General features: G+C 34.1%; 1 protein-coding gene across 1 annotated transcript in view; it reads left to right on the top strand.

Moving 5' to 3' along the window:
- Positions 1–16,614, top strand: part of LOC148951733 (transient receptor potential-gamma protein-like) — a 325,562-nt gene that overhangs the window by 250,956 nt on the left and 57,992 nt on the right. The window contains exons 9-11 of the mRNA XM_089088658.1: positions 806–939; positions 3,556–3,676; positions 6,124–6,319. Coding sequence (XP_088944784.1) covers positions 806–939; positions 3,556–3,676; positions 6,124–6,319 — 451 coding nt within the window. The remainder of the gene's footprint in view (positions 1–805; positions 940–3,555; positions 3,677–6,123; positions 6,320–16,614) is intronic.

The raw sequence follows: 16,614 nt of genomic DNA, 5'->3' as shown, positions 1-16,614 counted from the left end.
AAAAAAAAAACAGAAATTAGCAATGGGTAACTTGAATAAGAGTAATATAAAAAGATTTCTAGGGAAAAGGGAACCCTCGAATACCAAGAGACAGTCTTACTCTAATATAAAGGAGCTCGTGGGTGGGTTTCCACTGATTTTTTCATAGTGAATTCTCTGCTATAGTTTAATGCCACTTAATTTTATAATTCTGAAAGTGTATTTACTCACCTCTAAACTGCAAATTAATCTAATGAGCGTCTTCAATAAGTAACGATCTTCAATAAGTCATGCGAAATCCTAAATCAACATATTCAATTATGTGTCAATCACTAAAAAGCTTGCAACTAGTTGAACGGATGCATTTTCGGGTTGGAATAACTTAGGCAATGAGGGACCAGGCTATAAGTTAGTCTAAGTATGAGCCAATTAGAAATTATCAAGATTGCTATATACGCTGCCATTATACAAATTTTTGTGCATTAATAAATTTGTATAAGTATTTTTAAATCCTCCCATTAAGATTGTTGTATGCCATAGTGCAGGACTAAGAACTTCGTCTTCTTCATTTCGGTTTTTTTTGTCAAGTTTGTTGTAAATTTTTGTTTCGTTTGGTAGCACGAAAGACATTTGTATTTTAACTCATTGTATGGAAATGTTACAGGATAGGTGTCAATGTTTGAAATTTCCTTGGAAAATTAGAAAACCTTCAAAGTAGCTTCAACCTACATTTTTTTTCTTTTTTTCTTTTGAAATATCACCTTTATTGAAAAACTTTTTATTCTCCTCCCGTGATGAAATTCTAACGGTGATTTTTATTTTGCAGTTCCTTGAAGCTGGTGTACATTTTTTCTGTTAATCCGTATCTGGGTCCAATTCAAGTTTCTCTTAGTCGTATGGTGATGGATATCTTAAAATTCTTCTTTTTATACATTTTGGTGCTCTTTGCCTTTTCTTGTGGTAAGTCGTTTGTTTTCACTCTTGAATTTTCCCCCTTCCAATTAGTGTGTCAGTTTTAAGTATTTTCAATAAGTAATCTACATATATTTTGTCCTCAACTTTTGATTGAATGAAACAGACAGAACTGTCAAATAGAACAGATACATTGTGAATCAAAAGAAGGTGGAACAGATTCTTGCTTTATCAGTTATAGTGAAAATCTTCCAGAAAAGCATACCATACAGAATATGATGCTGCACGGCAGTCTTTTGAAGACTGGCAAGGAAAAACGGTTGAAACAAAGTATTTCGGAAATACTTGAAGTTTAGGAGGCAGATATCTGGCAAAAATTGTGAGTCATTAGAAAACTGCAAATGTGGCAAATAGAGGTGTTGATAAAGAGGCCTTGGCATAAGAAATGGCTAACCGTCTTAAGAATGGAGGTAAAAGATGAGCAATCATAACGGTAATTAAAAAGAATGTTTTTTCTGATAGGCCTAGTTTATGGCATTCATAAGATAAGAAGGAAAATACTTTTGAGGTACAATCATTCGCGTAGCTTATTAAAATAGTTCAAAGATTAAGACTCAAATTCGTTTTCCTTAATGGTCTAATAACTGCACGAGTGGTCAAGGGAATGGAAACCGTGTCTCAGGTTATGTTTTGTCAGAACCAAATAAGAACCAGAAGCATTGGCATCAATTAGTGCATTTACAACTGTTGACAAAGCTTATATGCACCACCACGTGTTCAAACCCAATTTGGGGGACATGGGTTTAATATTTTTCCTCTGACTTATAAATAAATGATAATTCAAAAGTTTGCACAGTGTCATAGAAACAATAATAGGGCAGAAGAATGACCATGAAATACAGGTTTACCTTTCTTTGGGATGGGAGTAAGATCTCCTGTGCAGAAGGTTGAAAGAACAACTCCCTGAACAAACACCATATACACAAGAAGGGCCAGATGGTCTATCAAAGCACAACCACTGTTTCTTAAATGAGAGCCCTGACTCTTTAAGTTAATAGAAGAACAAGAAACAATGGATATTTTGGTCCAAAAAATCAATGCGTAATCATCACATTCCTGTTCTAACGTGGTTTCTAGAACAGCATCAGGAGCATAGAATTCAGAGTCAAAGTGACTGAACCATTAATAATTAAAAATTTCTAAGGTAGAAAGATTAGTGGTAGCTTTTGGAAACTGCAAGCGAGCATCCTGGAAAAGATTCCAGTTGGATGCAATGTTCGAGCTCTCATCAACTAGCGGCTTGCGACGGAGAAAGAATTGAATGTATAAATTACGCTTTGTAAAAATATCCCTAATGTTCATCAACCTGATCATGGACGCTGACATTCCTTCCACAGGCTGAAAAAACACCTGGCAGAATGACAAGTTTAGACATGGGTGGAGTTTTCAAGCCTACTATAGACTAAGGCCCTGCAAACTTTCTTTAAGGGAAAAGCATTTTTTTTTCTCAGCAATTGAGAAAAAATGATGAATTTCTGCGCAATGTATGTCCAAGAGATGACAAACATCCGATTCAGTTAGAGTCACGTGTGAGGTAAGGAGATGTGAATTTTCGCAGGAATTCGGGAAGTTATGGGCAAAATAGAACTGTACTGATCTCGGACCAATCACGTTATAACTTGTGCTGACGGGGAGCAGCTGAAGACTCACCAAAGCTGATTCCACTTGCAAGAATGGAAGTGGCAATTGGGAGGCTGCCTGATGTTTGATAACCGAAAGTAGCATTGATCAACAGAAAGGAAGTATCGTCAGCTATACTTAAAAAACTTTAAAAAACGGTTCAAAATCCGGGTTTTTCAACAAGTTTGAAGTGAAGTTAATTACTTGATTATAACTAATCTCGCTAGGCTTCGCAGTCCTATAATTGTCGGCTGTTAGCTACTCAGTAAAAGTAAAATATAATGCCTTACGACCTGTCATGGGGAGACAATTTAAGGGGTTATTTTAGGGCTAGGTTAACACCATAAGGTGTCATTTAGGTATGAGGTTGTTGATGTTTTGAGGCTCCCAATAAAGACACCTATTATGGGGAAATATTTCTAATTGAGAACACTTTTCTAAAATGTAGGAACTGAGACTGAGCTCTCCTATCCCTAAAAACTGGGATCACATAACAACCTAAAACTGTGACTTCTCTCTGTCTCTTTTTCTCTCTACCTATCTTTTTTCTCTCTATCTATCAATGTCTTTCTCCTTTTCTCTCTCTCTCTAGCTCTCTTTTTCTCTCTCTCTATGTATCTATGTATTTCTCTCTCTGTCTCGCTCTCACTCTGTCTCTCTAGGCTTAGCTCACAGTAGACAGAATATAAAGTATTGACAAAGGCTATACTCTTCGTGAAAGAAAATGTGAAACAGATTTAAAACCAAACAAGATTCATGCTCCGCCTTCGTGCACGCGCGATACCGATATACACATCACGAGAAGCATATGGAGAAACCTGTTTTTTTGTTGTTTTTTTTTGTCCGACCACTAGCAAATAAAATAAGATTCTTACGTATGTTCCCAGGGTCAGTACGCGCGGTATCAAATGTGTTTCATGTTTGGAAAAAGAAGACACTACAGTTTACAGTGGCTTAGCTAATAATTGTTTTTCTATCTTTTAGGTTTAAATCAACTTCTTTGGTATTATGCCGACCTTGAGAAAAAGGTGTGCCTTGAGAGTCGACCAACTACGGGGAATAGAATTGATCAAGATGCGTGCGTAGTCTGGAGACGGTTTTCCAAGTAAGCTATAATTTCTAGGACACTTTCTATCAAAAAATTCTTTACCATAAACAGAGGTTAGAGATAATATTTTTTTAATGAATTCTACCAATCGTATCATTGGTCTTTTGTACGTTTTGGGGTTTGAAATTTTCATTTTGGAGTTTTTCTGTTAATGTAAATATATACGTCTAAAATAGACTAAATACATCATAACTTTTAAACAGTTTTATTGTGTTGCAATAGGTAAAGTCACCAAGGATTTCTCTACCTACACGCGTGTTGCACTGATTACCTCTTTATCTGATATCTATTCAAGTATTCAATTTAAATACAGTCATCATTTAGTATATTCTGCAAGTCTGTAAAGCCAATCTGCAGAATAGACTCTAATGGAGATTGTTCACTGATTCCATTCAGGCAGTTTGCATATTGCAGGCCACAAGCGTTGCAGGATTGGCATTCGTACAGATTGCCTGAATCAGCCAAATGGAAACGTGGTCCAAGAGTTTCACCCTTAAAGCTCGATAAAAGGCTTTTATTATTTTTGTTATTCTATATCGCTTTAGAGCCATTAAGTCTGGGGCTTAATAGGGGAATGGCCTTCAAAGCAGAGAAAGGGACACCATTATTTAGAATATGTCACTAAATTGTTTTTTTTTATTTTCGGTGACTGGCCATTCTAGCTCAATTGTACCCAGACAATCATCCTTGACATTTTGGAGAGTCCGTATGATTTTTGCTGTAGCATATAATTGTCAAGATTTTTTCTTATGCGGGAAACATTACATAACGGTAATTGGGTTCTGGGATAAATTTTGTCTCCGAACCCTGACTTGAAATGAAATGAGCTGTAAACTGACGGTCATGCCTGCATGTAGGGAATGGTGCTCTATGGCAAGCTCTAACAGAAAAAAAACACCATGTGTTGTTGTTAAACAAAACCCAGTATATTCAACTGAAGCACAATTTTGTGATCCCCCTAGGAAATATTTCTATCTAAACAAGCGAGTATTTTACATGATTATTTTAGATTTATGTCTATAAATGAGTTCAAGCTCAATTATCCACTTATACATGTTTATATTTGACATAGTCCCATGGAGAGACATGCTCTAAAAACTAGGCCTGGGCAAAGATAAAATAACAAATAACACTACAATACAAAGATAAACACAACGGCAAAGATACAATAACACAATAGTAATGTGAAAGTAGCAGCTAGCCCAGGATTTATAAATAGATATAAAAAATTTCAATATTACTAAATGTAAATTAAAACTAGAAGATAGCTGAGAGGCCACCATTCAACCAAAGCAACGGACCATACAAATAACTTTATCTTATTAAATAGACGCTAAATCGAAGATTATTTTGAACTTTAAGTTTCCTTTTTATTAATAGGATGTAAGTAAATTTGTCAATCCTTTTGAGCATTAGCAAGATCCTTGTGAGCGTCCCAGCACGTATCAACGCAAACGGAGCGAATTTAGATCTCTTTAGCGAAATTAGATCTCTAAATTTAAATTTAGATCTCTCAGTACTATACTTCTCAATGTAGATACTCTTTTTTCGTCGAGTGTTATAATGATGTAAATCTTGTGATTGGGAGAACAAACTTTGATTGAGGTAACATGGCGGTAATTACTTAATGTCATACTTAAATTTGAAAAGAATTGCTCCAAAAGTAAATTGCAGAGAAACTGGAAGTATATCAAGACTAGTATGTAAAGATACTGTAGAAGACTTATTTGAAAGTACAATAGGTGATGGAATAAAAAGCTTCAGGATTCTTAGGGCTTTATTTTTGAAAATATCTATTGGTTCAATATGGCTTTTGAATGTAGACAAGTATACTAGAGAGCAATAATTAATATTAGACTGAGTTAAAGTAAAATAAATGCTTCATAAAGCAGATTATGGTAAATAATGCTTCAACGTTCGCATTAAACCAACACACCTTGAAATCTTTAAGCGTATTTTTGGAATGTGAATTTCGAAAAATAAGCTTTTGTCAATCAAAAGTCCAAGGTACTTCATCGTATCCACCCGAGATATTGAGAACAGATATTTTGAAGAAGGAACTTGGGTAATGGACCCATGGTGGTATACTTTAGGATTTTTCAATACCAAAAGACCCTAGAAGTTCAAGTACCGCCTACTACAAGCTCCACTTAGGACAAACTATGGAAATTCATTGAAATTATATTTTAATTCTAGAAATGGTACCAATGATCTTTCAATGTATAAAATGTAGTTAAGGAATTTACAATTTTACTATTCCATGTGTTCTGTTTTTGTATTATTTTAAATTGGGGGTCTTTCATAGCAAAAAATTTAAGATTTGAGTGAGTTTATAAATCTAACAAGTCTTTACCTTAACAAATTCATAAGTTTGACGGTGTCGCCATGATTATACTTGGCTCTAGTAAGAAAAAAAAAATCCTTTGAAACTCATTTTTTTCCAGCCTCTTTGAAACAATGCAGACATTATTCTGGGCCGCATTTGGCTTAATTGACCTCGAAAACTTTGAACTTGCTGGCATTAAAGGATTCACACGTTTTTGGGGCCTTTTAATGTTTGGTTCCTATTCAGTGATCAACGTTGTTGTACTACTCAATCTTTTAATAGCCATGATGAATCACTCGTATCAATCAATTTCGGTAAGATCTGTAAGTGAATCCCCTTTGCTTTCTTAATTTTAAATTCACCTAACATATTGTTTTTCCTAAACCTATCCCTATCCTCGTTTAACCTTCAATGTTGAATGTAATAACGCATGACTTCTTTGAGTACTTGGACATGAAGTGGAAGAAGCAGAACATAAAAAACACCCGACTCTTTTTCTTAAATTATGCATTCTTCGTCAACCCTTTTGAATATAGTTAAAAGTGGGGCTGCAACAAAAATGCTTGCCATTGACCACGAATCACGATCAATATCGCAGTGTCTTGATCACGAGACATGCGTGAAATAATTTTAATGTTTTGCTTATTCCATTTAATCACTTTTTTATATACCCCTTTTATCCGTGACGTAACAGGAGAGAAATCTGGGGCGTTTAGGCTTTCACCCAATATGGCAACACTAATAGAAAAAGATACTTTTTCCAACGTGTCACCTTCATGTAAAGATGAAGAGGTGTCAGCTATGGAGTAGGGGGGGGGGGGCTTATTCTCCGTCAATTTTTGGGAGCCAGTAAAGCAATTGAGTATCTACGATTGTACGAGAGGTAACTTAAATGACTCATCTTCAAACTATTGAGTTTAACAGGATTTTGAACGATTGATACCCAATTTTTCTGGTACCCCCCCCCCCCGGTGAAAACATCAGCCAAATTAAAGAGTAGGTTTACTCCCCCCCCCAGAATTGCTGAAATTAAACCCTTACTTCTCCCTTCTCCTTGGGTCAGTTTCTCTTGAAATGGGTTTAAGCAATCTTCCAGGTCAAATCTATTGGTTAACAAATAGATTTGACGAAAACGCTTCTAAAATAAAAACAACTCATAAAAGAGTTGATAAAATCATTGTATTTTATTTTAATCATATTCTTTGATTGTATCATGCAGAAACCTTTATTTTATCTTATTAATTAGTGTTTGATATTCTTTTTAAACTGTTTAAGAATTTGTGTAGCGTGTTTATATAGTATTTATTTTATCTTGGAAAATATTTTATCTTGGAAAAAATCTCCTTGACCTGGATTAACTAACATTATTGAGTGTAATCACACTTGACCTGTTTGAATCTAAATTTATCTTTGTCCGACAAAACTAAAAAATAAAATAAAATGGCGAAAAGATAAATCAATTGGAGATAGTCACCCGAAGAAACTTAAAGATGTATTTTTGGAGTTTTCATATTTTTAGTTCCAATATCTTCAGAAGTTTTTGTTCTGAATTTTTTTTTCTGAAGTTGTGAGTGATTTTCCAATTTATAAAGTCAAAATAGTTTTAATACATAAACTTTTCCTCGGCTTGTCTCTAGCCATGGTCAAAATTTTAGATTTAAGCACAAGTTAAAAGAAATCTTCAATAAAAGGATATAATCCATAACTAATGAAGTAAAAACTTGACAGTTTATTTTAGGATTTTAATAGCTTCAGAATCTTAACAGCTTCAGGATTTTAACAGCTTCAGATTTAAATGTGCTTATTTATTTGTATAATCTCCTGAGGTTTCTTAAGGTTGAATATCTTTTTATATATACAGCCAAAAAGAAAATAGCAATACTTTCTTCTAGTTGTGTGGTAGACAGTGTACTTTAGTTTCATTGGTTTACATACGTGACGTGTTTTCATAAGCCACTCACATTCTTCCTTAATTGTACGTCAAAAAGCAAAACCAAACTACACTGTCCTTTTTAAAGCCTTATTGGCTGTGTCAAGTTCCTATTTGAAATTCTAAGCCATTAAAAAGAACTAAATATTAAATTCTATCCGACTAGTTCTCAAATGTGAAATATTAGCTTAGTGAAAATGAGGCTGCAAGATTTTTTGAATAAATATCTCCTGTGTTTCTGTGTGATATAGCCTTTATAGTCTCATTTCAATGTACAAAATAGGAATATGAAGAGTCGCAAGTTAACATTTAAAAACCAAATTATCATAGAAGGAAAATTTGTTATCTTAATACTGACTTACTCTTGTAAGAAGATAATGTCGTAGCTTAAAAAAAAAAAAAGAAGATAAAAAGCATCATGACTTCCGGAGTACTGGAAGTTGATTATTAATTTAGGATTTTAAAAGTTAATTTGGGAAGAAATTAACTTTTGGCTCAGAAAAACAGAATCTTTTTCATGGCTCAGGAAAACGAAAGCTTAGCGGAACAATTAGAAATAATTAAAAACAATTTGAAACTGCTGCCAGATCTTCTTGTCTGTACATGGAATGAGATTTCCACTCGAAAACAGAAGCTTCATAACTTCAGATAAACCCCTTTGGCATAGACTATAAAAATTCAACTTAGATCGCACATAGGCTCTGACTAAAGGATAAGCGAAAACCATTCTTTTTGGTCCGAGGCAAGAATTATACGCGTCTTTCAAAAATGTAATGTCATACTTATCAATCCATTCAGAACTACCTATTTATCGTAAGAAACAGTGGTTAGAACCTCCCCCCCCTTACTGTCTATCTATGCTATCAAAAGGAATTGGTGACATATAAGAAAGAGTACAATAATATTAAGAAATAGAACAAAATCTTTGACGGATTACCTTCAATTTGGTTTTTTTTTACAAGACCACACTACATTTCTATGACGAACAAATAAACTTTCAAATGGGGATAAGTCCATTTATTAGACAGTGAAAATAGACATAAAAGTCTGGATATTTTGACCACATATACAGCGGTCTTTATCAGCGGAAGCAGTGGTGACGAACACAGTGTTTCCTCTGATAACGACCGCTGTATATTATGTAGTCGAATTATCCAGACTTTGATATCTGTTTTCACAGTCCAATAAATGGACTTGTCTCCATTTGAAGATTATTTGTTTAAAATGGGACAAAACTAAAAATTTTGCTCCCACAACACTATTAGCTTCGAGACTAAGAGGCGAAGAACAAATTAATTGGGTAGTGTCATAGATTATACAGGCTCTCCCAAAACACTGTAAAGCATTTAAAAGTTATTTCGTAATAGAAATTGGAAAAATTTAAGCCTTGCCCTATCCCTCAAATAGTGTTACAAGAGTGGCATGAAGTTTATATCGTAGAAAGCTAATTGAATAAGCATAGTTGCACAGTTTTGGGATTGCGTTTTGCATTACTTTTTGTACATCCTATAGTATCTACTCATATAGAAAATATGTGTGTGAAATAAAAAAAAATACAACGCATTGGCAAAGACACAGCTTTTAGACATCTTAGATAATTCAACATGCTATAGACCTTGTGTCCAATGGAGTGATCATTGATCCCTCTGGTAATGTCTGCCAGTCTCGACAGTTTGTAGAGCCAGTCAATCCTTAACTACGGTGCTATTTATAATTAATCAGGCTGATTTTCCTTGGGTTGGCTGCAGAAGTAAAACATTTAAATGAAGTTGGCGTTAAAAGTTTCCTTGCAGATTTTATGTGCTTTGATAGCCTCCATCAGAATAACACCTATAGAATCCTAGGGGCAAGAAAGATTCAGAGCGAAGGACGCAATCCAAAACCACCCAGCAAAATAGCAATAAGCAGTAGACATAGACACTTAGTTTATCCATTAGCCATGCCAAAAATGAAAGGAATAAAATATATAAGATAAAAGACACGAAGCTGCGCTAATTGGGATGGATAGGGTAGGGCAAAAAGCACCTAGATTTTGACAAAAACATTTTTTGGTCTTTTTTTAGTTGAAAAAAAAACGGCAGAAATGCCCTTACTGATTTTGAAAACTACCACTTTTGTATCTTCATTAAAAAAATTTTAAATAAATATTTTGCTTCTCCTGCATTTTTGTGAATTAGCACCCCTGTTGACACGCTGTGGCCTTGAACTCTCTAACCATCTTTTTTGCAAATAAATAAATAAAACAAGTTTTTCAACTGAAAGTAAGGACCAACATTAAAACTTAAAACGAACAGAAACTATTACGTGTATGAGGGGGTTCGCCCCCTCGTCAATACCTCGCTCTTTACGCTTAAGATCGATGTTTGTTCAAATTTTTAAAGAATAACCCCCTGAATCACAAAGGCCGTTTAATTGGAATAAATAGCTCTCTCGAAAGTACAAAAAAAATTAGCGTAAAGAGCTAGGTATTGATGAGGGGACGAATCCCCTCATATACGTAATAATTTCTGTTCGTTTTAAGTTTTACTGTAGCTCCCTACTTTCAGTTGAAAAAAACTTTTTTTTTATGTAATTTCTGATTGTTTTTTAAATAATGATAGGAAAAATGCTTCATGGAAAAATTTCCATCCCCCATGAAAAATTCCTCCATGGAAAGATCCTCTCACGTGACCCTCCCTCCCGATCGCCCCACCATAAGAAATCCCCCTTGAAAAAGGCGGTATACTTCTCAATAACCAATGCTATATTTAAACAATGGGAAAAGTTCATAACTCGCAGCCCTTCCCCCGAGGACTGTGGGGGATTAAGTCATCCTCAAAGACATAGTTATTAGATTTTTCGAGTATATTGAACAAAACGCCTATCTGAAAATTTTGATCTGGTGACTTTGGGAAAAATGAGCGTGGGAGGGGGCCTAGTTACCCTCCATTTTTTTTGGGTCACTGGAAAAGGGCACTAGAACTTTTAATTTCCATTTGAAAGAGCCCTCACGACGATATTATAGGACCATTGGGTCGATGCGATCACCCCTGGAAAAAAAATACACGCATCCGTGACCTTTCTTCTGGCAAAAAATACAAAATTCCACATTTTCAAACAGTTCGTGGTAACGAACTGTAAGTAAGGAGTGACCCGGCTCAATAGTGACCGAAACTCTAAAAACGGAATTTTAAGACTAAAAGAAACATGAAAAGAACCGGCTTTTTATGCTGATTTCATATATATATATCAATTTCATTAAGTTTAATCTTGCCCATCAAAGGTTACGAGCCTCAGAAAATTTTCCTGATTTTCGAAAAAAGGATAAAACAGCCCCTAAAAGTCAAGTAATCTCAATGAAAATCACACCATCAGATTCAGCGTGTCAGAGAACCGTACTGTATAGGTTTCAATCTCCTACATGCAAAAATGTGGAATTTTGTATCTTTTTGCCAGAAGAAATATCACGGATGCGTGTTTATTTGTTCTTTTTTTGTATTGTTTCCTAGGGGTGATCGTATCTAACCAGTGGTCCTCAGTGGCGTATCATAGAACCCTACTGTATAGGTTTCAAGCTCCTATCTGCAAAAATGTGGAATTTTGTATTTTTTTGCCATAAGAAAGATCACGGATGTGTGTTTATTTGTTTTTTGTTTTTTTTTTGTTCTTTTTTTCAGGGGTGATTGTATCTACCCAGTGGTCTTAGAATATCGGGAGAGGGCTTATTTGAACGAAAACTAAAAGTTCTAGTGCCCTTTTTAAGTGACCAAGAAATTGGAGGACAACTAGACCCCTCCCGCGCCCATTTCCCCCCAAAATCGTCCAATCAAATTTTGAGATAGCCATTTTGTTCATCATAGTTGAAAGGCCCAATAACTACGCCTTTGGGTACAATAAGACCCCCTAGTACCCCAAGGGAAAGGTCTTTGAAGTTATAAAATTTGCCCATTGTTTGTGGGCAAATTTTCTGTGGGGAGAGAAGTTTCCAGGGAGTGAACTTGTGTGGGGAAATTATACCATGGGAGAATTTGCAGAATTCTTATACAAAATTCTTTTTATATGTCTTACTTTCTCTTTTTCGTCTCAATTTTACGCGCAGAGATCTTAAGAGTAATTGTCCGGGGTGAATTTTCACCGGGATTGAATTGTCTAGAGAATATTTCCGTGGGAAGGGAGTTTCTCCGTGGAGGTGGGGCCAGATTTCCTGGCATTATTTACGATTAAAAACGAATTAAAAATTAAAATTAGAAATTAAATTTTAAAAAACAAGTTTTTCAACTGAAAGTAAGAAGCAACATTAAAACTTAAACCGAAGAGAAATTATTACATATATAAAGGGGATTGCCCCATCCTCAACACCTAGCTCTTTACGCTAAAGTTTGAATTTTGTCCAAATTCTTTAATGATGATTCCTGAAACCACAGTTCATATTTTATCCAGTATGATCATTCTCTATCTCACCCATTATAAAAACCCGGACAGGGGTGCGAGTGCTCCGGAGAACGTTTTTGCAGATAGAAACATGTTAGACATGCTAGACAGTTTCCGACTGTTTCCATCAAAGTGCATTGAAACAAACGAAAATAAAGCTAATGCAGAAACAGGCTAAGCAAGCTAAGGCAGAAATAAGTGGGAGGAGCTTTTTGTTCACAAAGACCAGAAATGATCTGTGATAAGCTTACTGGTATATTCTGTCTACTGTGCCTGAAACACAAAGGCCGTTTAATTAGAACAATAAGACACTTTTTTAAAAGTAATAAAAAACTTTAGCGTAAAGAACGAGGAGTTGAGGAGGGGGCAACGCCCTTTGTATACGTAATAAATTCTGTTCGTTTTAAATTTTAATGTTGCTCCTCACTTTCAGTTGAAAAAACTTGTTTTTTATATTTAATGTTAGATAGGAGCTTGGAACCTCTACGGAGGGGTTTTCTGATACGCTGAATCTGATGGTGTGATTTTCATTAAGACTCTATGACTTTTAGGGGTTGTTTTCCTCTTTTTTCACAAATAAGGCAAATTTTCTCCGGCTCGTTACTTTTGATGGGTAAGATTAAACTTGATGGACCTTATATTTGGAATCAGCATAATAAGCTGATTTTTTTTATGTATCTATTTGTATCAAAATTCAATTTTTTTTACTTCCGGTTACTATTAAGCCGGGTCGCTCCTTACTTACAGTTCGTTACCAGGAACTGTTTGATTAATCCGTTGTCAGGTTATTTATTATTTTTCGGAACTTATTGAGGCTCTTGGCCAACTCCATGCCGTCTTGCATTCGAACCTTTGGAGTCAGATATTTTTATCCTAGACAAATGTAATATAAAATACAAACCCTCTAAAATGTATTAGCATTCCCTGGTTCCCAAAATGAGTAAAATATCTCACACCACCATCATTTTGCAGTAGAGCAAAACAAAGTTGTTGTGTTTTCCTTAGGAAAGATCTTTAGGAGTATTTTGATTTAAATAAAAAAATTACCATGCTAGGCTGAATTTTAATAAACAGGATAATTTCTGTTCGTTCTAGATTTCAATGTCGCAATTTACTTTCACTTGAATGTTTTTTTTATCTTGCCATTATCCTAAATATGGGAGGGATTACGAACCTCGTCAATCACCCTCCTAACGTTTATATTTACTAACACTACGGGGGAAATGGCACATTTAGGTGTTTTTTAAGTTTCAAAATAAGACAGACTTATCATAAATAAAAATGAGCCAAACCCCAATCTTTTACGGTTAAATTCAACTTTTTATCCCAATGCTTTGGTATATAAAAATTAATAAACACCATTCTTCCTATAGCGAGAGATGAGTTTCAGCCCCCTCAGAACCCATGTTCTATGCATAGTCCATATAAATTACTTTAATAATTGAAGAAAAGTTAGTGATTTATATATATATATATATATATATATATATATATATATATATATATATATATATATATATATATATATATATATATATAAATATATATATATATATATATATATATATATATATATATATATATATATATATATATATATATATATATATATATATATATATATATATATATATATATATATATATATATATATATATATATATATATATATATATATATATATATATATATATATATATATATATATAAAAAAAAAAATATATATATATATATATATACCGGTTTGTAATTGGAAACCGGTTTGTAATTGTGAGCAATTTTTACCGTATGTGGATCAAACTTATAAGTATATTGTAACGGGGGATTTGTCCATTATAAAGCATCGTGATCTTCAAAATATAATGAAAATGGGTGCTAAGTTCCGTCTTTCTTACCGTATAAGGCCAGCAGATATTCTTAGGAGATTAAAGAATGATTAAAACTTATCTATTGATAATTGGTGCAAGAAGGAGAAAATTACTGAAGATAGATTTCAGAATCGGATAAATTTGATTTTGACTTGTGTAAGAAATAGCATGTATAGAACTAATTCAACAGATTCTGTGAAAAATTCAATATTTTATAATGTCAATATGAAACAAGCAATAGATAATATACAGAATGAATTTATAATTGTACCAGTTGATAAAGCTAGAAATAATTTTGCCAAAATTTTTCAGAAATTCTATTGTGATATTTTATCAAAAGAGTTACAAACAACAAATACATACGAAAAGGCCCATATGGAGGAGAATAGTTTAATTGAAAATATAGAAGAAAGAATTTTGAAAAAATTCAATATTAAAACAAATGATAATGATAAACATTTCCTTTCTTATATTGGACGATAAAATTTCATAAAAATCCACCAAAACCACGTTTTATTGCTGGGGCAGCAAGGTGTCCAACCAGAATTGCGGCTACTGATCTATCTTTAATTTTAGGAGAAATTAGAAATAAATTTAAAGCATATTGCTCCGGAATTAAAAAATTTTCTAACTTTAACCCATATTGGAGTGTTAATAACTCGTTACAAGTGATAGATTCTTTGGCGAATGTTTCAAACAGTTCGTGGTAACGAACTGTACGTAAGGAGCGACCCGGCTCAATGGTAACCGAAACTCTAGAAAACGGGTTATTGATACCAATAGATATATCAAAAGAATCAGATTTCAATGCTGATTTCAAATATATAACTTTCATCAAGTTTAGTGCTACCCATCAAAAGTTACGCGCCTGAGAAAATTTGGCTGATTTTCAAAAAAAGGGGGAAAGACCCCTAAAAGTTATAGAACCTTAATGAAAATCACACCATCATATTCAGCGTATCAGAGAACCCTACTGTAGAGGTTTCAAACTCCTATCTACAAAAATGTGGATTTTTACATTTTTTGCCAGAAGAAAGATCACGGATGCGTGTTTATTTGTTTGTTTGTTTGTTTGTTTGTTTGTTGTTTTTTTTTTCCCCAGGGGGGGTTGTATCGACCCAGTCGTCATGGAATATAGGGAGTGGGCTAATTGGAACTGACGTTAAACGATATATTGTAATTTTTAATTGACCAAAAAAAATTGATTGCAACTAGGCTCCCTCCCATGCTTATTTTTTTCCCAAAGTCACCCGATCAAAATTTTGAGATAGCCATTTTGTTCAGCATGGTCGAAAATATGATGAATATGTCTTTTAGGATGACTTAATCCCCCGAAGTTCCCAGAGGGAGGGCTAAAAGTTATGAACTTTACCCAATGTTAACATATAGTATTGGTTATTGGGAAGTATACAGAAGTTTTCAGGAGGTTTTTTTTTGGTAGTGGGAGGGAAGGGTGGGTCGGTGGTTATGTTGGAGGATCTGTTCATGAAGGAAGTTTTCATGGGGGAAGGGAAATTGCCATGAAGGGGGAGCCGGAATTGCCAGCATTCTTTATAGGTTATTGTGAACAATAAAACAAAATTCAGTAAGTATTTTTTCTGGAGGGGGGGCTAGAGGAGGGGGTTACTCTGGAGTATAGTTTCGTGGAGGAAGTTTCTTTGGGGGAAGTGAAATTGCTATTAAGGGGGCGCCGGACGTCAAATCATTATTTAAGAAACGATCAGAAATTAAATAAAAAAAAACAAGTTTTTTCAACTGAAATGTAAGAAGGAATATTAGAACTTAAAACGAACAGAAATTATAACGTATGTGAGGGGGTTCTCCCCCAAGTCAATAACTCGCTCTTTACGCTACAGTTTTTTTTTAGTGCTTTAAAAAGAGCTATCTATTCTAATTAAACGGCCTTTGTGATTCAAGGGTTTCTGAATCAAATTTTTTTTTAACTTTTAACGTAAAGAGCGTGTTATTGACTAAGGGGAGAACCCCTTCATATAAGTAATAACATATACGTAATAAAAAAAACAATAAAAAACAAGCCATACGGCTCAATAGTAATCGAAACTTTTAAAAACGAAATTTTGATGTCAATAAATGTATCAAAAGAATGTGTTTATAATGCTGATCCTAAATATATAAATTTTATTAAGTTTAGTATTCCTCATCAAAGGCTACGAGCCTGAGAATATTTAATCTATTTTTTAAAGAGGGGGGAAACATCCACTACAAGTGAAAGAATTTTAATGAAAATCACACCGTCAGATTCAGCGTATCAGAAAACACTATTACATAGGTTTCAAGCTCATATATGCAAAAATCTGCAACTTTGTATTTTTTTCCAGTAGAAAAATATACGAATATAGAAGTTAGTTACGTAAGTTAATTTGTAAAGACATCCATTTAG

This window comes from Artemia sp. Qi Xiang Cuo, chromosome 5 (genome assembly GCF_049724085.1).
Source record: "Artemia sp. Qi Xiang Cuo chromosome 5, ASM4972408v1, whole genome shotgun sequence".
Classification (NCBI taxonomy): Eukaryota; Metazoa; Arthropoda; class Branchiopoda; order Anostraca; family Artemiidae; genus Artemia; species Artemia sp. Qi Xiang Cuo.
This window is presented reverse-complemented; position numbering and strand designations above follow the sequence as displayed.